General features: G+C 57.9%; 1 protein-coding gene across 9 annotated transcripts in view; it reads right to left on the reverse strand.

The window, feature by feature from the left end:
• Positions 1–22,062, reverse strand: part of ATP11A (ATPase phospholipid transporting 11A) — a 92,698-nt gene that overhangs the window by 28,334 nt on the left and 42,302 nt on the right. For all 9 annotated transcript variants that reach the window (XR_010383550.1, XR_010383549.1, XM_064492952.1 and 6 more), the window contains exons 3-16: positions 21,712–21,801; positions 20,855–20,935; positions 19,812–19,919; positions 16,327–16,455; positions 14,258–14,361; positions 13,649–13,699; positions 10,675–10,739; positions 9,955–10,036; positions 8,325–8,475; positions 7,200–7,397; positions 6,356–6,529; positions 5,362–5,525; positions 3,687–3,758; positions 3,172–3,245 (exon numbers count right to left, since the gene is read on the reverse strand). Coding sequence is in view for 7 of the 9 variants with exons in the window: in XM_064492952.1 (XP_064349022.1) it covers positions 3,172–3,245; positions 3,687–3,758; positions 5,362–5,525; positions 6,356–6,529; positions 7,200–7,397; positions 8,325–8,475; positions 9,955–10,036; positions 10,675–10,739; positions 13,649–13,699; positions 14,258–14,361; positions 16,327–16,455; positions 19,812–19,919; positions 20,855–20,935; positions 21,712–21,801 (1,543 nt within the window). In the remaining 2 variants the exon portion in view is untranslated. The remainder of the gene's footprint in view (positions 1–3,171; positions 3,246–3,686; positions 3,759–5,361; positions 5,526–6,355; positions 6,530–7,199; positions 7,398–8,324; positions 8,476–9,954; positions 10,037–10,674; positions 10,740–13,648; positions 13,700–14,257; positions 14,362–16,326; positions 16,456–19,811; positions 19,920–20,854; positions 20,936–21,711; positions 21,802–22,062) is intronic.

Genomic DNA, 22,062 nt, shown 5'->3' on the forward strand with positions numbered 1-22,062 from the left:
GTTGGCATGTGACTCGTGGAAGCAGCGTGATGCGCCTGCCGGCAGCTGCAGGGCCAGAGGAGGGACCCGGAGTCTCTTCCTAATCTGTCTTCAGACAGAAATCACTACCCTCTGGAGACCCTGGGTGCTGACGGCCCTCAGGCAGCAAACCAGGGGGACCGGGAGGAGCCGGGACTGTTCCACTGTAGCCGGCTCCCTGGCAAGGGTGCCTGGAGGGGCCGTGGGGAGGGGGCGCGCTGGCGGGCGACAGCTGGTGAGCCCAGACCTGCCGGCCCACACAGGGAGCCCGGACGAGGGCCCAGGAACTCGGTGGCGGCATCAGGAGGCACGTTGGCGTTGTCCTTGGTCCCAGAGAGAACTACCCCCTGTGACACACCCAGAGTGGAAACACTTAATCAAGCCTGACTCCTGCTCACAGGAGTCCTGCAGTTAACCCAGGGCAACGCCAGCCCACAAATGGGAAGCACGCAGGACCCGGAGCAGACCCGGGGCCACGCTGGGAGGGGAGTGGGGGCGCGGCCGGCGTGCTGAGCTGAGCAGGATCTGCAGGAGCAGGGAGCCCACCCCAGGGGAGCCTGGGCCCCTCTCAGGTGGAGTGCCAGCCAGCCCGACGGCAGCGCCCCTGCCCGACCGCCAGCCGTAACTTCTAGGCGATGCTCGCACGTCATCAGGCACAGTTCAGAACAAGGTGTGTGGTCCAGACAACTCTGAGTAATGATGTACTCTTGGGCCATAATTTCACCTAGAAGAATCACGGTGACTCAGGGAAATGGCTTGTGAATGACTGAAATGTGAGCTGCCTCAACCTGCCGCTCCCCTGAGCTGCTTCAGCCGAGGGACGTGTTCAGGGGAACCTGACGTAAAAGCATGCAGAGAACGAGGCAAAATTCAACCTGCAAAGGACAAGCGCAGACGGCACTGGCTCCAGCTGTGGACTCTGCTTTTCCACTCTCATCAACAAGGGAGAGTTACCAACCCACACAGGAGACGCCGGGCCCCTCAGAGCCCTCGGTCAGACCCCTGCAGCTAAGTGGCCGTGGGGCTCCGATGTCCGCCCCCACCGTCCAGGCTGTCAGCTCCGAGGAGGCGCTACTTCTGAGAGAACAGCTTGTTTGATGAAACATTCAACGTCCTGGAAACAAGCTGCTGCAGCGGCTGGTGCAGACGGTCCAGCCTCGGCCCCGTCGGCCCGCAGCCCCTCAGAGCTGCCCTAGAAGGGCGTGGACGGCGCCGCGAGGAAGGGCTGTTCCAACGGTGTGAAGGCCGTGGACACACGTCCTTCGGGTGGCTCAGATCCTGTGCAAGCCTTCGCCACACCCTCTTTGCTGGTGAGCACAGTCCTGTTGTAACAGTCCACGGAGCATCTCCGAACCAGCTCGGTGTCCGAGGCAGCTCAGGAGAGCTGGGGATGGGCTGAGGCCGGAGGTGGGCTGGGGCCAGATGGGGCCTGAGGCACCGCTCCTGGAGGCCGTGCCCCCGACGGCGGGCTGACCGACTCTCCCCAGCACGTTGGCCCCCACAGCACTCGCCTACTGGGGGAAGCCACACAGCAGAAAAACTGCAGGTATAATTTCCAAGCCTGGTGCCTTTATCCCGGACGAACGTCGGTGCCTTCAACTCCCAGGAGAGCGCAGGCCAGCGCCGGCACAGGCGAACTCGTCTGCAAACACCGTGGGCTGCGTGCTTCCATGTCCTGCAGAGCCCAGCGGTCAAATCCCTGTGTCCACGTGTTCTGAGCGGCACTGACACGAAGCACTTTGAGTTCCACTCACTCGTTTGAGCAGGTCTCATCCGCGGAGCTGTCACAGCCGATAACCTCATCAGCGGCTCAGAGACGCCCACGGCCCCACCCACGGAGCGCACCTCCTTCCAGGGTGACTCCCCGGCGCCGTGGGCAGAGGAGCCTCGGCGGCCTCACGGTGGCCTCAGCCGGCTGAGAAGCCAGAGTGAGGCATCTGCGGCCCCATCAGAAGGGACGCTAAGGGCCAGGTTAAGGGCTCACTCTGTCCACTTCCTGTTGGAACGGAGTTCTCTCAGTGCGAGCCTCAGGACAGGCCGACCTCGCGCTCCCCCAGCCACCCCGGGTCCCTGTGTGGGGCTGAGTCTGTTCAGTGTCAGGGTGGCGGCTCCGTTTGGCTGCTAATCGGGCAAGTTTCCAAACGGAAAAACACAGCCCGATGCAGCCTGGCTTTAAGAAATGAAAAGGAGTAAGACCCCGAGTGTCCTGATCAGGTGCCATTCTGAAACTGGACAAGTGAACTGAATCCAGCCGTGTCCACCGGGCACCGGCGGCAGGGCCGCGGCGCGCACACTGCCGAGAGGTGCGTCCGCGCGCAGAGCGTCTCCAGCCCGGCAAGGGCCGAGGACGAGCCACAGCTCCCTGGCTGACGAGAGCAGGAGGGCGTCCCCCGCGGCTGCCCCTAGAGCTGCAGGCGAGGAGGAGGGCTCAGGGGAGCGGGCGGGGGTGGAGGAGGAGTGACTGCGGCGGGTCTGTCTAGGCCTTGGAAGAGGGAACGAAAGACACGCGCCCCAGCGTGCTCAGCAGCAGCATCTACAACAGCCAGGATGCGGAAGCAGCCAGGCCTCCACCACAGAGGGCTGCGTGGAGAAGCCGTGGTGCGTGTGCACAACGGAACACTGCTCAGCCGTGAGAGAGGATGAAACCACGCCACGCGCGACAACAGGGGTGGACCTGGCGATCGTCAAAGTGAGGTAAGGTGGACAGACGGACAAATACCACACATCACTTATCTTTGGAATAAAAAAAAAGACACACGAACTATTTAAAGACAGAAACAGACTCACAGACACAGAAAACAAACTTACGGTTACTAAAGGGAAAAGGGGGCAGGGATAAATTGGGAGCCTGGGACTGGCAGATACACACCACCGTCCATAAAACAGACAGCAGGGTCCTGCTGTGCAGCTCAGGGAACCACATTCAGCATCTTGTAACAACCCATCACGGAAGAGAACGTGAGGAAGAACAGACGTGTGACTGGGTCACACGCTGTCCACCAGAAAGTAACACAGCACTGCAAACCAGCTCTACTTCAGTCTAAACAGAGGGGGGAAGACGTCTAAACCCTTGGGGCTCCTGCAGAGTTAGGCACCAGAATGAAGCACAACCACAACATTATCGTTCGCGGAGCCGAAGGGGAGGGCGTCTACCTGCAGCGGATCTGACAATCACACTCATTCTCCTCCTCACTGAGTCAAAGCTCAGGATCTCCAGCAATTCAAACCTGAAAAAGAGATTTAAAATGTGTTTCAAGGGTGAGAAGGGGTAAAAGGGCTATGGAAAGTGAGATGTCCCACGTCCGTCCAGCTGTCTCTCCCGGGCTACAGCTCAGTGTGCCTACAGGACCCCAGAGGCGTCCGGACGCTCTAGCAGCTTCGTGAGCCTCTGTAGTCAAACTGATGTCAGGTGGCCTAACCCAAGCCTGTCTGACGGTGCAACACCGTCCAGCGGCTTCTCCTCTGACCGCCCGATCCTTAAACTCTCCAGGAGCTTCGGTGACATTCTCAGGGTTGTCACTGAGAAGGAGGGAGGACGGGTTATGGGACGGGAACAGGGAACCTGGCCTTTTCTCCAAGAAGAAACCTGTACAGGTGACCCTTCCTGCCTCCACTGCAGGTCCCTGTGAGGTGTGTGAGCTGCGATCACGACTTCACGGTGTCCTCACCTCTCAACGTCATTGTCCCTGTTCAAGATCTCCATGTAATTGTCCTTCAGCCGCAGGTACGTGAAACCAAGCCTGTGAATGAGAAGACAAATCCGGGGGTTAACGTGGAATTCTGATGTTCCCCTTGCAGAGTGCTTCTGCTTTATGCTTTGAGAACATTTTCCTTCTGAAAAAGAAATGGTTCTAGTAAAAAGAGGTTGTAAACGGCACTGTGAAGCCAAGAACTAATCGCACTGAATTTATTCACTGTCTCCGAAAGTGGCGCACGAGCCAACAGGATTTCCACACACCCCACCCTCCAGCGCACGCACACGGTCAGGCCTCCGACTCCAAGTGTTCACGCAGCAGGTCTGAAGCTGGTCCCTGTCTGCGGACCCAGGTTTACCTCCTGAGCGGGGCTTGTTTAGAGTTTGGCTGTGATGTCAGAATCAGAAGGACTCCGGGAGTCTGTCGATCCCCAGACAGACGCTGTCTGTTCACGGATGAGGGAACTACAGCCCGGGCCGGCCACGGGCCACAGGGCCCTTGACGTGAGAGGCCCCCGCCTCCACCGGCTCGAGTGAGCGCTCTCTCATGGGGGCACAAGCCGGGCGGGGGACCGGAGGCAGGCTTCTGGACCCGAGGAGCTTACACAACGGGGGTGGCGTCTGCCCAGCCCGGGGGCTGGCGGCGGAAGGAAAGGCTTCTTGGAGGGCGAGTGCCACGACCCAGCGCGCCTTGATTTCTGAGCCCTCGCTTCCCGGAAGAGATACACCTTGCTTTGAGAAATCCCACCTCGGTACGTGTGAACTTGTGCCTCTGATGAAGGTCTGCAGGGACACAACTCACACACTGGACACCACCGTCCAGACTGTCTGGGAGGAACACGCGCCTTGGCTCACGACAGAAACATGGCTCCAGGCAGGTGCGAGGTGCCCGACACCCACTGACGGAGCACCTCAGCGCCGCTCACTGACGCACAGCTGGCCACGACACTGCGCTAGTTCCAGGTGTGCAGCGTCGGGATGTGGGTCTCTGCAGATGAGACCCCACCACGGGCCACTACGAGATACGGGGCGCAGTTAGCTCCCCGTGCTGGACAGTAAATCCTGCACCTTCAGCCTTAAGTCAGGGGCGGAAGCTGTTCTCCCGACTTGAAAGTATGCCACGGATCTGCAAGAAAGCACCTTTCCACGTGTTTGCTTAAAATCCCATGTTGTGAGTCTGCAAGAACTCCCAGGAAAAGTATCTCAGAGGAGGCAGACAGCAGGTGGGGTTAACATGAGGGTATGAGGGACGCGGCAGTGGGAAACCCCAGCACCTAGCCTGAGCCTTTCCGTGCTGTGTGACTTTGGGGACGCTGCACGACGTCTCTGGACGTCAGTTCCCTGGGACGGATGAGAAAGACCTGTCATGAAGGGACCTGAAGACTGTGCATCTTTAAAAGCCAGTGACTACCCGGAATGGCCTCTAACTACTTAATCAGAGATTTAGGGGGAAAGCCACCCAGACAAGACGGCAGGAGGGGCCCACCGCTGCCAACGCAGGGCCCGGGGCCCTGCGCCCTGAGCACAGGGCAGCGCCAGCTCGGCCGTTCCTCAGCAGAAGCTGCAGGCGCAGGGCCAACCCAGGGCGCTTCCAAGGGAGCCCACGGCTGGCGGGAGGGACCTGGGACCAGAGTCCTGCAGGGACGCACCTCTGGACACCTTCGACCAGGGCCACCTCGTCAGGAGAGGAAGAGATGTACGCGCTGCGTCTCCCTGCGTCCGGCGACTTCCTGGGCCCATCCACCTCGTCGTCCTCCTTCACCTGGACGGTGTGGCAGAGACAGAGGGCCCGGAAGAACAGCTCCTCCTGCTCCTGAAAGATGCAGCAGGAGACCCACGTCTCTATGGCACACGTGCTTAAAACAGGAGAATAAACGGGAGGTGGGGGCAGCGACGCAGGGCACGCAGGAGCAGGTCCAGCTCTGCAGTCCTCGGTCAGGACGGAGATGGGCATGAACTTCGGGGAGGAGGCGGGTTCAAGGTCACAAGAAAAGAGCACCTTGGGATTTCCGGAAGCCTTCCCAGGCTCCTGGGGTGCGACCGCGGCTGAGGGGGCCTGGGAGGGCGGGGCTGGTAGCTCATGTGCCAGGTGCTGGAACTGTGGCAGCCGCAAGGCCCCACGAGGCACAGAACACCTGCTCCTCCCCACTAAGCCTCGGGGGTGAAAAGGCCATTTCTGTCCTGAAAGTACCTGAAGTACAAGGTGCTCTTGGTCACCAAAGGCCGTCACTGCAGGGCCCACCAAGAGAGGCCACCCTCAGCCCCCAGGTGCCCCGCACAGGCTCTGCGGTCACTGAAGCTTCTGGAACAGTCTCCTGGCCAAGCGCCAACAAGGGTCATCGCCCCCCTGGAGGGGTGAGCCCCCGAGCCGCAGCACCGGGGGTGTGTGTGTGTGTGTCTGTGTGTGTGTGATTGTGAGTACACGCAGTCTGGAGGGTCCCTCTACGCAGCCCACCGTCCGCTTTGATGTGACCAGTGGATTCACCCAGAGATGCCTGTGCAGATATGGCCCCTGATAGCCCTCCTCCCACGAGTCACCAAGGGGTTGTGTGTGTCCCAGATCCCAGGACAGGAGGTGCCCCCGTCCACCCCGTGACCTGGGCCCCAGGGGCAGGGTGGCACTGCCAGGGCACGGCCACCTACCCGCCCGCTGGCGCCTGGGGATGCGTCGATCATGTCGATGGCTGAGGCGTCGGGGAGCACCTGCCCGTTGCAGACGGCGTGCGGCACGTACACGTGGCCCCCCACGCAGCACTCCTTGAACTCCATGTTGTTTTCGGTGAGGGTGCCGGTCTTGTCCGTGAAGACGTACTCCACCTGTGGACATGGCTCGGCTGGGAGGTGCCGCCTCTCGGAGGGCCTCGGACCCCTGACAGCCGTGGTCTCTGGACCACCCGGACTCCCACAGCTTCCACCCCAAGTGCAGCTTCCCAGGCTGGACCGTGAGCACACGGGGCGGTCCTTCCCCCAGCACTGGTGGCGGAGCATGGGGACAGAGCCGGGCGGGGTCGGGGGGGGGCCTTTGCTGTCACAGGAGGCGGCTTCACTCTTCTCCAGACAGGGAGCAGGAGGAAGGCCACACGCCTCTGGCGGAGCCAGCCTTCCATCTGACGGAAGGACTAGGCGGGTCTGGGGAGGTCCTGGGTCCAATTTAACCAAAAAATCAAGGATGTGAGTGTGATGGGCTTATTCCGAAGGTTTGGGAGGCCCAAACTCTCAATATCGCTTAAAGTTTGGAAAACAGAATTCAAACAAATAAAAGGACAAAACAAATTTCAGACAGAAAACTGTGGAAAGTGTTAAAACTACACCTAATTTTATACCTTGAATTCAGATGAACTGAAGGAAGGTGGGGACCCTAGACCCTGTGGGGCCATTGTGAGGAGGGGGAGTGGGATGCCCCCACTGGCGGTCAGCAACCTGCGGGCCCCGGGTGAGTCCTGTGCTGTGCATCTTGCTGGCCTCCTGCTCGGGGCCCCCCACTGACCTGCCCCAATTCTTCGTTCAGATCCGAGGTGTTGACCAGGGGCCCCTCCCCCATCTCCTCGTCGAACATCTCCTCGTCCCAGGCGATGAAGTAGGAGCCCAGGAACTTCTGCATCTCCACGGTGACGTACATGGACACAGGGATGATGTAGTTGAAGAGCACCATGAAGGCCAGGAAGTCGGTGAAGGCCCTGAGGAACTGAGAGACGTGGCTGAGCGCCCCGCCCGCTGGCGCCACGTGGCTTCAAACCATCCAACCACAGGTGCTGTTCTTAAACACTAGGGCTTTGAACCCAAAGATAAAGACCATGTAGGGCGGCGCTGACTGTCGGCTTTCTCGCCGGCCCCAGATCTGGGCGCCGTGGTCGGCCGGGGACAGGAGCGCCGCCGGTGGCGGTCAGGTCACCTGTGAGTCGCACTGTTGGAGGCGGGGGCCTCTCCAGCCCAGAGCCCGGGACACTGTACACTGGGATGAATCCAGGTTCCCCCTGAGTCTCTGATAAGTGACCAAATGCAAGGGTCTGTACAGATGACTTTCCTGAGCAGTGCCGTCCCTGTTTCTAGCGGTTTAGTCTAGGGCCAGACTGAACACAGGCAGGAAAGGACCCAGGTCGGGACCAGCACACGGCTCGGGTGGCGCGGCGGGCCCGGCCGGAGAGCCGCTGTTCTCAGCAGGGGAGGGTTAACTGAGTCCCCGTAACACGCTAGTTTCGGGGAGGCACTTCTGACAAACACGAGCAACGGAGCTGAAACCCCAGAAGTGAAAACAAACCCATTGTTACTAGTTTCCTGTCACTGAGGGTTGCCTCCTCCCCGTGTCACCGTGAGCAGGGACCACGTACGTCACGGTCACTAGTACGCGTCTACTGGACGAGCCGCTGCACTGGGCTCTGGAAGCACTGATGTTCAAGGTGCGTCCTCACGGATCTACAGCACAAACCGGCACCTCTCCAGCCCTGGATGTTCAAACTCCCACAGGAGGCGGAGCGACCCGTGTCCCAGCCGGGGGGCTGCGACACTGCCACCATCAGTGACTGCGTCTCCTACGAAGACTTCACCGACCAAGGCTTCACTGCGGCCCCCGCCTCCCTCCCAGCGGCCCACCGAAGGGAGCCACCTTTCATACCAGGTTCCTCTGTCTCTCCGACTCCGTCTTCTGATTGTACCACGGCTCGTCTCGGAATGGATCGCTCTGCCAGACGTACTTCAGGACGGTGTTTATCAGCGCTTTGCTGATCAGGATGCAGAGGTACACGATGAGGAAGACGTTCATGGATCTGAAACACAAGACAGCGGGTGACCGTTCCGCTCCCTGGAGGAGCGAGCTGGGCCCCACCTTCCTCACAAACGTCAGGGCGGGTGCGTGTTGGAGGACCCCGGCCGGCCGTCACAGCTACACCTGAGTCCGCTCCGCGGGCACCGGCGTGTGGTCTGCGGGCACCAGGGGCAGAGCTGAGGGCGGCATGCCAGGCGGGCAGAGGGCCGTGCACACACGCCCGGCCCACGGGGCTTCCACACGGTGGAGGGTTCTTAATTCAAAGGACACCCGGAGGTCAGCGTCTTCTACTGTGAGGCGTCCATCAGGGAGCCCCAAACCTGGCACTGACCAGCATGAAGGAGGCGGGGAGGGAGGGATGGACGGACGCCCTCTGAGCAGGAAAGACACGGCGTCCTTGGCCAGTGCCTCACGGGCCTTATGAAGAAGGTCAGAGTTTCCAGTATCTTTCTGAAACCAGCGTGTCTGCCAACACCAGGAGACTAAGCATCCTTTTTTTCTCTCCAAATTTGTCCATCTTTAACGTATGTCAGCTTTGAACCATAAAATGTCATTTTCTTTTTAAAAAACTTAAAAATTTATTTTATTTTTTGTTGAGTGGGGAGGTAACTGGGTTTATGTATTCGTCCATTATTGGAGGAGGCCCTGGGGATTGGCACCTTGTGCGTGCCAAGCGTGCGCTCCACCGCTGAGCTGGACCCTTCCCCCGGAAACCAGGCATTGCTGCTCCGTGAGACTTAACTCTGCATTTCACATTTGCCGCAGCCACTGACGGACAGAGACCCAGAGTCACGCTTCCAGGTCAACAGCAGAGAGCTGCCCGACCGCCCCCGAGTGGCCAAGCAGCGCGCAGCTCTCTGCTAAACGCCGTGTGAAGACGCAGCGCCGCCTCGGGTCAGGATGAGTGTTAACAAGAGGCAAAGAAGACAAAACCCCAGCCGCGTTTCCTTACAAATTGGGCTCCGTCCCTGCCTTGTTAGCATAAGGCTTTTCTTGTTCAGCGATAAGAAAACGGCTCCCTCTGCTGAGGCCTTCCTCGGTAAAGCTGTGTCAGAAAACGTCGTTTCCACCAAACCCCAGAGTTAAAAGTAACCCGGGGTGGGGTACACACAGCTCGGTGGGGAGCGCGGGCTGAGCAGGCACGGGGTCAGCCCCAGTGCCCCCACTAAAAACAAATACATAAATAAAGTGACCGAATTTTTACTTTTTTAAGAAATAGTGGGAGGAGCCACTGGGCACCTGTATCTGACTCTGGACTGGGACTCTGGGAGCCCACACAAAGGAGCCTGCAGACGTGGGCTGAGGGTGTGTGGCCGCTGACGGGCCCACAAAGGAAGACGGTCGGCCTGAGAGCTCAGTAATCAGCTCTGCTGTCCCCCAGACGCCACGCGGGAGCGGCTCACGAGGCCAGGGAGAGAGCAGCCTCACATCCACGGGGGTCTGCGACAGCCGAAAGCCACCGCGGGGTACCGAGCCTTACTTTTCCACAGCAGATCGCTTCTGGGACTTTGACTGGTAATTCAGAGCCATCTTGGTCTCCATGCCCGTGTAGACAGCAACACCTGGAGGCGGAGAGCGGGCGTCAGAGCAACACAGCTGCCCGGCCTTGCGCGGCGAGGCACGTGCGGGGCAGCGGAAACGGAAACGGGCAAAACGAACCACACTGCACACTCCTCCAGGTGAGCCAGCTGCTCAGGAAGAGTCGCATCGGGTTCTTTAGACCAAAGAAACACATTCCCCCTGCGTGGGGAGCAATCTGTACTTTTTTTAAAAGTTCAGATGTAGATATATTGGGTTTCCAACAACAGGACACATTTGTCTATTTATAAGTTGTTTCAGTGAAAACATAAACGTTAACCCAACAGAAAGGGGAGGGAGATACGAGCAAAGAAACAGCCATGGAAGACGTTTCCTGCAGAACAATGCCGTGTGGACTCTCTCACGGATTAAGGTCACGTTTGGGTCAAAAACCACAGGCACATGATGTGCGAGCAGGTGCACCCTCAGACGCCACCGCCTCACGGGGTGTGGCCACACCTCGGTGCTGGCTTTCCTGGGAGGCAGCGTGGCTGCTGCCACAAGGCCCACAGGACCTCCAAGCACGAAGCGATGCTCTCGCAGCCGCTGTATGGATTTTAACTGCTTAATGGCCCTTAATTTTAGAAGCTATTATTAATAATTCACTGATTAAAACATTTACCAAAGATTTTCTCGGTGTTCTTTAGCGTGGCTCCTCTAAGAAGCAAGTTTTCCGATCCTAATGGCCTGCAGAGACAAGGACGACCAGAAACAGAGCAATGGGGACAGCAGGTCTGCACCACAAGGGGGCTTTGCAGACTTCGCTTAGGAGGAAACTGTCTCAGCGTGGATTTGCTTGTATTTGGACGTGAACGTTAACCGGGTCCACGTAAAGCATGGGGTCTCTGACCGCGGGACGGTAAGAACCCGTCTGCTGGAAGATTCCTGCAGAGTCAGCTTTGCTGGGCCAGCCTCCCCCTCTCCCACAGCCCCCTGAGCCGCACCCCAAGCCCCCACCCAGCCCCCCTGAGCCGCACCCCAAGGCTGTAACCCCATTCCACCTGCGACAGTGAGGGTGGAAGGCCGACCTGCAGGGTCCCCGCACTGTGCCATCAGTAGTACCCAGCACTGGTCAGAAGTGTCACCTGACGGACCTGCCCAGAAATCCACTCCCCACAGGCTGCATGCCTGCGGCCCCCACACCAAACATCCCATGGGCTCTGGCAAAGCGGAAGGGCGGTCTCTGCGACTCCTTCGGTGGTCTCTACCACGTTCCCCGGGAGTTCTGTGTGACACGGTCACACCTGTAGAACCGAGGCTGGGAGACCTTTACATGCACTGCCACCAAGCCCACCAGGCCCCCTGAAGGCAGGTGGCCTGTAAGCCTGGAACAGTCCACACACGGCTGCTCCAGCGGGAAATCGGGTAGGAACAAGACGTGAGACTCAACCGTGAGTCTCTGCTTTGGGGGCTCGTGATCCAGTGGCCCCTTTGCTGACTGAGTAATAATTTCTTCTCATTTCCCAAGAGTAGGAGAGAAATAAGAAGCAGAATTCAGGGGGCGGGTAGAGCTCAGCAGTAGAGCGCGTGCTTAGCACACACCAGGTCCTGCGCTGCACCCCCAGTGCCTCCACTAAAACAAACAAACAAAAGAAACCTTATTACCCCCCCAAAACAAAACCTTAAAACAAAAAAGTAATAAAATTAAAAACATAAATGTGCAGTTGGAAAAAAAGCACAATCCAGATGCACTAACTTTGCTATTGCAGCGTTCTCCCCACATCCTTGGAGGGGAAAGGGAACGAGCTGCAAGTACTTTCAAAGGTTCGCCTTCTCTGTCGGTGCACGCAGAGAGTGGGCACCTCCCGCACGTTACAGACTCAGCGTGCCTTCAGCACTCAGACAGCGCAGCGCAGGACCACGCCCCGCCGGAGACGAGAAGGGGCTGCTCAGCGAGGCGTGCTGGCGGGGACACACCTGGCCTGCTGCGACCTGCCCCCTGGCCCCCACGTGTGTCCCCGGCCTGACAGCCATGCGAGACACAGCGCCTGGCTGCACACTTGGTGTCTGCGTGTTACAAGAGCTGTCAGCCTCCTGACTTTATGAAAACAAATGGCCCTCTTATAAAGTGCCTCTGGGCAGTCTAAGAATAATTTACTTAAAAACATACTTTGCAGGGGAGGGGACAGCTCAGTGGTAGAGCGCGTGCTTAGCATGCACGAGGTCCTGGGTTCAATCCCCAGTACTGCCATTAAAATAATAAACAAATAAATAAACCTAATTACCCCTCCCACCCCTGCAAAACCTGGTTATTAAGAAAAAATTTTTTTAAAGAAACAAATATTGGGGAAAAAAGTGCGTTGCTTCTAGTTTGGACAGATGAACGAAAAAATATTACTCTGAAAAGACGGAGAAGTTGGACCTAGAATTCATAACTGTCTACACCACAAACGTATAAACATCTCAGACACCCAAATACTGAAAGTCTGCTGAACTGTAGAAATACTTAAAAAGCTAAACCAGAATAAGCATCAAATACAAAGTGTATTATTAACGACCTTTGCAAGGGGCTCAGCCTGCAACTCCTTCCAACTACCAAACAAGGAGGGTCTGCAGGCTGACTTCCAGGCACGTGAATGTACCTAAATCTACTCTCTCTTGTTCAAACACGATCAGAGACACAGAAACCCAGGTCATTTCTCCAAAGTAACTAGGTATTTACAACGATACGTATTTAACAAAGACCAAAGCAAAGCCTCCGTAGATTCTGGGACACACCTGCCGGTCTGCTGCTGCAAACGGTGATTAAAAACATGCTCAGGGGGGCACCAACCTGTTTCCTTGAAACAGGTAATTTCGAGAGCCATTTTGAGAGCCATTTCGAGGAGGTCTGCCCCAGGGACTCGTGGTCCAGTGACCGCTTACTCCGCAGTAATTTCCCCTGAGCTTTTTTCTGCTTCTGGGCAAGGGTTTTTCTCTGACACACAAGGTAACATCAGCTCAGGAACAATTTGGAGACTTAAACTCGAAGAAAAACAGCTCCCCTAACAAGCAGGCTTTACAGAAAAGGCGCGATTTCCAAGCTGAGTGAAAGCCAGGCCACTCCGTGCAGAGCAACGGACGACGTCCAGACCCAGGGTGCACGGCCGGGAAGTGTGCGCGGCACAGGCTGCGCCGGTCCTGACCCGGCTCATCCCGGGCCCCAAGTTGGCCACCTGCATCAGGTGAGGCCGAGCAGGCGGCCGAGATGCACGGGTGGGCGTCCCCAGAGGCAGGGCCCCCCGTCCCCAGGGGAAGTGACCCCGTGACAGGCCCTCGTATTCCCCGACGTCTAGAGCCAAGACCGTGTCCCAGGGGTGATGATGAACCAGCAAATGGCCTCCCCGTCAGAAGCTCTCTGACCCCACAGCTGAAGACGCACAGTCCGCTCGCTATGAAAGGCCTTCTGCCGCAGGGAGGGGCCCCAGCACAATCCCTGGGGATCGCTCTCCACCAGTGAGACGCCGGCACGCCTAGACGTGTACACAGGAGGAGCCAGAGCAGGAACCCCACCCTCAGTGCCCGGGGCAGCGACGAGGAAATGCTCTCCTCAGCAGAGGAATCCGCTTGCAATTTAACACGAGAGGAACTTGCCAGGGAGCAGCATGTCTCCTCACCTCACCACGGGGTCATTCAGATCGCTGTAGACGTTGATGCGGCCCACAAACCTGGCAACAGGGGAGGCAGGTTGGTGACCGCAGGCTCACTCAGTGAGTTAGTTAGTTGGTAAGGCAGCAGGGGCTGGGGGCGGGACCGAGCCCCCGCTCCTCAGGAGGGAAGGTGGCCTGAGCCGGGTTCCTCATCCCTCGCCCTCCCTTTGCTTTCTGTTCCATCAGGCCATGACTTCAATGATTTTCCTTAAAATCACTTTCTCAAAATACAGAAAATTCATTTTTCCTCAACAGACTTAGTTGCATTAGGCCTTTTCGAATGTTTGTATCAACTATCCATATAAAGAGCCGTCGGGACGCTGCTGGGCTGTGTAAACGCACAAGGGACGTATTTTTGACCGAGTCTTAAATTTTACGCAGGGATGCTCAGTCTCCTTCCAGGCGCCCCCGCGGTGGACTTGGGACGGGCAGCGGGGCGGTGGCCGGGCTGGGGGCGGCAGCGGGGGGGGGGGCAGCAGGGGGCGGTGGACCGGGGGCGGGCAGCAGGGGGGCGGGCAGCGGGGCGGCGGCCGGGCTGGGGGCGGGCAGCGGGGCGGCAGGCAGCAGGCAGCTCACCTGTAGAGGTCGGGCTGGGGCTGTTCGCACTCGATGGTGGCGTGCAGGCCGCCGACGTCCTCTTCAGTGTGAAACCCCTTTGTGTCTTGAACTGCATAATGGGTCTGCAGACGGACAGAAAGTGCGAATTGACACCACAGCCATCAGCAGGAACCCAGTGGCAGGTGCCTGCCGTCCTCAGCAGCACCAAGCTTCACCGTTTATGCGTGTAAACAGCCCAATGACCCCATGGGACCAGAACTACAGGAAGGAGTCTGTGAATATAAATCAGTTACGGAACTACGAGGCCACTGCTGTTCCTGAGTCTGTCAGGCCCCAGGCCTCTTCCATCCTTAGCAGAGCCCCCACTTAAAGGTAAAAGGACACATGGCAATGCTGGCAATTCTTCAGAACCGGGCGCTTCGATTTAACCCCGCAGTGGTGGCTCAGACACAGATTCAGGAGCTAAAATACTCCTTTCTGTTTATACGATGCCCTGTTGTCTACAGAGAGCTGTTGCAGGCACCACAAATGCCCTGCAGGTCCCTGTCCGGGGAGCGTACCCGCCCAGACCCTCACCCGGCCTCGGCCCCAGGTGGGCCTCGGGATGCCCAGGAGGGCTGGTCGGGCACGGACCCCCTGGCCTCGCCCTGGAGTTTCTGGGCTGTGGGTCTGGGGCAGAACCCGAGACCTGCACGTCTACCCTGATCCCAGGTAAGCTGCTGCTTCCGGTCTGCGACTCGGTCCTGGGAAGCCAGCCCAGGAGGCACCGGGGGGTGTGAACAGGGGGAGGGACAGCATGGGGGGCTGGTGAGAGGGCATGTGTCTCTACGGTGACTCAGAGCAGCAGGGGACGCGATCCCAGCAACCCCTGCGGCGACATCTGTACCGCCGTGGGGGGTATGTGTATCCAGCACTTTGGGGAATTTTCTAATGAGTTCCTCCCAAGAGCCCCTGGAAGACAGGTTTGTGCCTATTTTATGGACGTGAAAACATGACCAGGGCAGGGGTGTCCCACGCCCACTCTGCTTTCAAGGAAAGGGCTCAGATGACCCCAGACCCCGAGCACAGACACACGAAGGTCCAAGTGCAGCATGATCCTGACCTTGGCCACGTCTGGACCAGGGCAGCTGCCACCAAACTTCACCCCGAAAACAGTGATGCCCCTGGACCCCCTGGCATCTGCTAGTAGCGGAGCTGGAGCCAGTCTGGGCGGGACATCCCTCTGGGGTTGGGGGGTGCAGGGGGCGGCCCATGGCCCGCAGCCGGGGGTGCGCGGCTCATCCAGGCCAGGGAGGATTAGAACACGACCCCCACCCCTACCCCGGTGCTCCAACAGCCACTGAACACCCTCTGCTTTCTATTCCTGCTGATGGTCAGTGGTGCCAGAGGGCGCCCTCTCTTGGGACTGGCTACAAAGGCAATGTGGAGGTGGACGCAGAAGCCCCACAGGGCTGTCCATAGAGGACCAGCACATCCTTCAGGGCTTTTTGCACAGAAAGCGTCTCCTTCCCTCTGGGGGAGCTGAGCGCATCCACAGGCAGCTTCAGCACCGTTGGAGCCGAGCTCACGTCCAGAGGCTCCTTGGAAGCGTCCAGGTTTTTAAACACTGGAATCCTCAAAATTAACAGGGATGTGGTTCTTTTGTTTTTCTTTTGATTATTTATTAAAATTGTGTGGCACCAGCTGAATTCCATCCTGAGTGTAAGAAACTAATAATTTCAGCAAATCCTTGCTAAGATATTTTAACACAAAGAAACTCATTGAAGGAATACTCGGGCAAAATTTGGACTCACTTTTCACACAGTTCCAGTCTAGTAAAGTCCCTGACTTTGACCAGTAAAATGAAAACTTAAAAGACTCCAACAAGCCACTCCTTGCATCCTGGACTTGGTACCCAGGCTAAGCAACACAGCCAGTAAGTGACTCGGGGTTGCTTCTGTCAACCTGAGAGGCGGGTCCTCATGGGCACCGAGGGGGAAGAGCAGCCGGGTTCCCTGCACATGCTGAGCCTCACACGCGGTGTCCCTTCTGGACACACGCGCTTGGCTGGGAAGGGGGCCCCGGGTCACGAATCACAGGCAGGTTACTTTGTGGCTGGACTCCCCGTCCAGGCTGGCGGTGGTCACGTGGCAGGTCCCGTCTGCGCGGCTGCTGGACAGAAAGACCAGGTCGCAGGGGAAGGTCTCATCCTCCTTGACCATGACGATGTCCCCGACCTGCAGGACAGACAGACAGACAGCGCCATGAACCGCCTTCGTGCGGCGGCTCCCACAGGGGCCGCTGGGGGCTTGTCTGCGGGCAGGTCTGTGTTCATTAGTGTGACTCCGAGGCAGGTCGTTTCCCAGACGCTCGGCCCAAATCCAGGAGAGACCAGCGAAGTCAGCGCACCAGTCAGACCCGTGACACAGAGAAGTGCATTACGGCAGAGGGCTCTGCTGTGAAAACACAACAGCCGTCACAGCACCACCCCGATCCGGCCCCCGCGGGGCAGCGCCAGCGCCAACAGGCTGAGTGGGAGTTACTCCTGCGGGAAGGCGCTAACCTAGGACCAGGTGGGAGAGCTCTCAGGTTTCTGAACACCAGAACCAAGACACTGTCCAGATGACATGAATGTGACAAGAATAAAGCAGAACCTGGAAACCATGTCGCAAAACTGAAGTAAAAATGAATCACAGAATGTTTGTCATACAGAGTTTTATGCAAGATTTAATCGCTGCAGTCTGATCATCACCAGAGGGTAAACACCGCCCAGGAAGGCCCCTCTTCTCCGATGGGGACATCGGACAGTCTGGACGGTGAAGGGACATCGGAACCCCACCAGTCAGCGATGAGCTCCTGGGGTCAGAGTCCTTCCAGCTGCCTGGCCGGTCTCGCTGCTGCCCGCCAGGTGCTTCCGTCTGAGGACAAGCGGGTCCCTGTCACCCGAATGGTGGCCCTAGCTCCCACCCAGTGTCTGAAGACTTTAAAACTGGGGGCTGCGCTCTCTCTCCAAATAGACCCACGGACTCGGCAGAACTCCTATGAAAATCCTGCAAGAGTGTCTGCAGACCTCCACGGGCGTGCTCCGAGCTCCACGGGGAAAGGCCACAGCGCTCGGACCGGAGGGCGGGGTGGGAGTCACCTGCGGTGTGAAGGCGGTGACGCGGCCGCAGGGGCCGGGACCACGGGGTCCCCGTGGAGGACGGCACACACCATCACGTCAGGACAGAGAACCCAGAAACACACCCACAAACACGATCCCAATGATCGAGAGCAGCTCAGGGGAGGAGCGGCAGCCTCTGCGACAGACGAGGCCGGAGTGACCGGACAGAAATGGGACTTCCACCCGAACCTCACGCCTGCGGGAAAAGTAATGCAAAACGGGTCAGAACTTCAGTCTAGAACATAAAAGTACAAACCTTTTAGGAAAAAAACAGGAGAAAAACCCTTGGGCTCCAGGGCTTGGCAAAGAGTTCTCAACCCTGAACTGAGGCACAGCCCACGAAGGGAGAGTCGGCGACCGGACCTCAGCAGGGCCGGCCTCTGCGCTGTGAGCCCCCGAGGCCGGTCTGAAGCGGGCTGACGTCTACAATACACAAACTCTCAACGCTCAGCAGCGAAGAAACGAGCCCTCAAGCAACCCAGGGAAGAATTGGGTGGGAGCCACGGGTGCGCTGAAGAGCAGGCGCCGACGGCAGACAAGTGCCCGCCAAGCGACCCGCAGCCACGGGGCGACGCCCACTTGAACCGCACCAAGACGCAGGGCCCAGAGCGGCCGGGGAGGCTGAGGCACGGGCCTCTCGGCGTTGCTGGCGGGCGAGTAAAATGGAGTTGCCGCTCCGGGAACGGTCTGGCTGTTCCTCTGAAAACGAACAATGGGTTTACTAGATGGCCCGGCAAGTGTTCGTGACGCCGGGGCATCTGGGCCAGGGGAATGGAAACCGGACCCACACAGAAACTTGCACACAAATGGTCACGCAGCTTTCCTTGTGAAGCGCCTCAGCATCCTCCTCCTGGTCCCCACCCCACGGGCTGGGAGCTGCGCTGCGAGAGGAGAGCAGGTCTGCAGGTTGCAGACGGGACGGCCCGCCCAGGTCAGGACGGGTCTCAGAGACGCACAGCTCACAGGCTTCCTCGCAACTAGTCTTGAGCAAACTCCTCTCCCCTCCTTGCCTCACAGGCTCCATTAAAATCCTCTCGGCTGAAACAGGCTGGACTCAGAGCAGACGCCTCCTGCAGGCGATCAATGCATTAAAAAATTCAGTTTTCTGCTGGGAGGAACTATTTAGGTGTGTTTTTGAAGAGATGTTTATTAAACGTATGGAAGACTTTGCAAAGGAAATCCAGTGTGCAGGACTCTACAGTATTCAGGGGCCTGGGGCCCGAAGGAGCCTGTTAACATGTACGTGCGGTTCCCACCGCTCCGGGCCCCTCACCTCCCTGACCCCGTGACCACTAGGGAAACAGCGTCAGTCCAGGCCGAGTGAGGAGAGCTCATTCCGAGGTACAGAGACACATGGCAGTAAAATTTATAAAACAAGGAAAATGCGGTTTAAGACAAAAATACACTCAATACTGTGTCTGACACACGTAATAACTAAAGGGGGTAATGAAGGTGGGCCACGTGCTGATGATACAGGGACAGGAGGGGCCTGGGTTCCGGAACCCAAGGCCCACCGACCCCCAGGGTGACCGGCCACGCCTCCTCACGGCTCAGCAGTGTGTCTGGAAGTGGAGGGTCGGGTTTGAAGGAAGCCGAGGACGGCTCCTCTGTCCCTGTGCGCGGGGACTGGCGGCTGCCCCTCCCTGAAGCTTCCCGATGGCCCTGCCACCACCTCCGGCAAGGAGAGCAGCCCCGAGGGATGGAGGGTCGGGGCAGGCAGGCCGGCGACAGGATGAGGACCAGCCTGGGGAGGAGGAGGGGAGGCTGGCCAGGCTCTGTCCCCAGGCTCACGGCTAAACGCAGCTCGGGGACAAACAGTAAAAACCGTATTTGTCGTCTGCACACATACAGGTGTTTCTATAGGCCACCAGAGGTCCGAAAATAACAGACTTAGATAATGTAAACACATTTAAATGTATGAGACGCTGTTACTCCAATTATTCACTGAAAATAAAGAAAAATTAAAATGCAGCATTCAGCGAGGTTTCTGTCCCCGCTTTCACAAACTTCCAACCAGTGGAGTTGCTCACAGTAACAGGACTTGGCCTTACAGCGGAGCACGTTTTCTGCAAGCACCTCCAGGCTCCCTGTGGACGGGCAGGACTGGCTCCGGGCTCCACACCCTGCTGGGAGCAGGGCGGCAGGGCCATGGAAGCTCTGGACCCCCCCGAATCTGCCGTGACCCTGCACCTGCTCCAGAGGCAAAGTCTGTTACAGCATTACAGAAAAATGCAGACATAAAAAGGGTAAAAAAGAAAAGCCAGTGGGGGGTCTGCCTGAAGTGAGAGGTCACGGGGGAAGAGGCTGGGTCTACACCTAAGGAGTAAGACAACCGCAGACAAAGGGTTTGCCAGAGAAAACAAACACAGCGCGAGGTTGTTTGGTCACTGCTCCGGGTCTGAAGCCGGACAGGGGTCGGTCCTGACTCACCCTCAGTTTCCGGCTCTGCTTCCGGACCAGCTTGCCGTGCTGGACGAAGTGGACGGGGCACTGGTTCACAGCGCTGTCGGCCTTGTGGCGGAGCCAGTCCTCGTAGCCCTGGGACGGAGGGGAAGCGTGAGCCGGGCCCTGGCTGTCACCCTGGAAGCACCCGGCGGCCCTTAGAGCAGATGAGCCGTTCTGTTCCCATGACTCCACCCTCGTCTGTGCCCCTGGAGAACTGAACCTGTGTCCACACACAACTTGGATGCAAAGGTTCTTAACGTTCTCACCCACAATAGCCCCAAACGTCCACCAGTGGCGATGGACACACAAAACGTGCTGTGTCCGCACAATGGGGTGTTGCCCATCGTGGGAGTGAAGCACTGGCACCGGCCACACGTGAATAAACCTCGAAAATGCAGCGCTTGGTGGACTGGGCCAGACACGAAAGGCACCAGCCTACGACTCTGACTGTGAAACGTCCAGAACAGGCAAACTGCCGCAACAGATTAGACTGGTGGCCGCCAGGGGCTGGAGGCGGGCGTGGGGAGTGACGCTCACAGGGACCGGCTTTCCTCGGAGGCGACCGGAACTTTCTGGACTCACACAAGGTGATGGCTGAGCACTAATCTAGCTGTGCCCGTGGTGGGAACATCCCTGCGGATGTTCCTCCTGTCAGTCCCTGGCTTGACTCGTCAGGACCACAGAGAACAGCACGACCCACTGAGCGAGTCAGGAGTTGGCCACACCCAGAACCTTGGTAGCAGCAGGTCCTTGGGGTCAGACCTCCGAGGACATGGGGTGAAGCAAGTCACCGGAAGCCAGGTGCCGAGTCTGGCGGGTTCAGTTTGAGAACGAGTTTCCTCCTCCAACTCTCGGGCACCAAACTAGCACTCAGCTAGGTCGTCCCCATGATCTTAGCTCAAGTGTGGGCCTGGACCGTCGCCCCGGGGGACGCCTGGCAGCAGGCTTCCTACGGCCTGCCCGAGGAGGAAAGGTGGCACCAGCTGGCGGGGGCCCCGTGTGGCCCCTGTGTGCCTGCCTCGCCTCACCTGCTTGACGGCCGTGACGGTGATGACGAAGAACAGCGGGAGGCCGCTCGTCACCGGGCTCGTGGGGGTGTCGATGATCAGCTGCCGTGGAAAGAGAGCGTGGGGCCGTCAGTGGCTTCAACGGGCCGACTGCCCCGTCACGCCCCCCAGCGCTTGCTGGGACCCACTTTATCCCAGCGCCTCAGATGAATCACATAAAAAGGAAACCAGCTTATCTCACGACAAAACCAAGGGCCGTTCTCCTTAATTACGGGACGTGTGTAGGGAAATCAGGTCCCGCGGCAGAGACGGGCTGACTCCAGGCTGCGTTTTGCCCCGGTCTGGCCTGCTGCTGGCGCCCCACCTTCATTACGTTATTTGGGTAAATTACTGTTGGAAATTGTAAAAGTCCTTCCACTGTACTTTTTACAACTGAGAACAATTAGGCTGTTTCTAAAACACACCCGACCTCTCCTTAATTCATACTTCACTGTGGTTCTCACTCTTTTTTCACTCTTTCTCTTAATGTTTTTAGGAGATCACAGGAACTTAGAACAGGGGAAGCGCAGCCAGTGTCATAATCCAGTGTGGCTGGTGAATGTGCCCCCAAATTAGGACGCTCCTGCCTCCCCCCAGGACTCCAGGATGAAGACAGAAGGTGTCCAGCATGGGCCCACACGCGGGGCCCTCACACCTGCGTTTCAGTGACCAGGTTTCTGACGACATGCTTGTCCTCGAGGACAAGCAGTGAAGGAGCTGCCGAGAAGGGGGCACGAAGCCCTGCTCGCTCCCTGTCAGCAAACCAGCCAGTCACCTGGGAATAACGTCCCTTACTCAGACGCACATTTCAGGCCACTGAAGAAGATGACCAGCCTTACCTGTACCAGAAATATGATAAGAAAATAGAAGTTGGCTATTCTTCTGAACTGTTCAAACAGGTTCTTGGGTATGAAGTTCCAGAACGTGTACTGTGCACAAGAGAAACAGAAAGGAGTCATTTGGCCACATTTCACATTTTGCCGTGTTAACCGACCACATGATGAGCGCTGTATTTTAAAGTACAAAACGTCTAGTTTTAGATACAAAACAAAGCTGAGAGTATGCAGACATTTTATCCACTGGACGACCATAAAAACAAACAGCCAGAACATGTGCTCCAAAAACAGCGTGTATTATCTAATTTCAGGTAACTTAAGGTAATGCAAAGTAGCTTAAGAATAGTCCTACTA

This window comes from Camelus dromedarius, chromosome 13, assembly GCF_036321535.1.
Source record: "Camelus dromedarius isolate mCamDro1 chromosome 13, mCamDro1.pat, whole genome shotgun sequence".
Lineage (NCBI taxonomy): Eukaryota > Metazoa > Chordata > Mammalia > Artiodactyla > Camelidae > Camelus > Camelus dromedarius.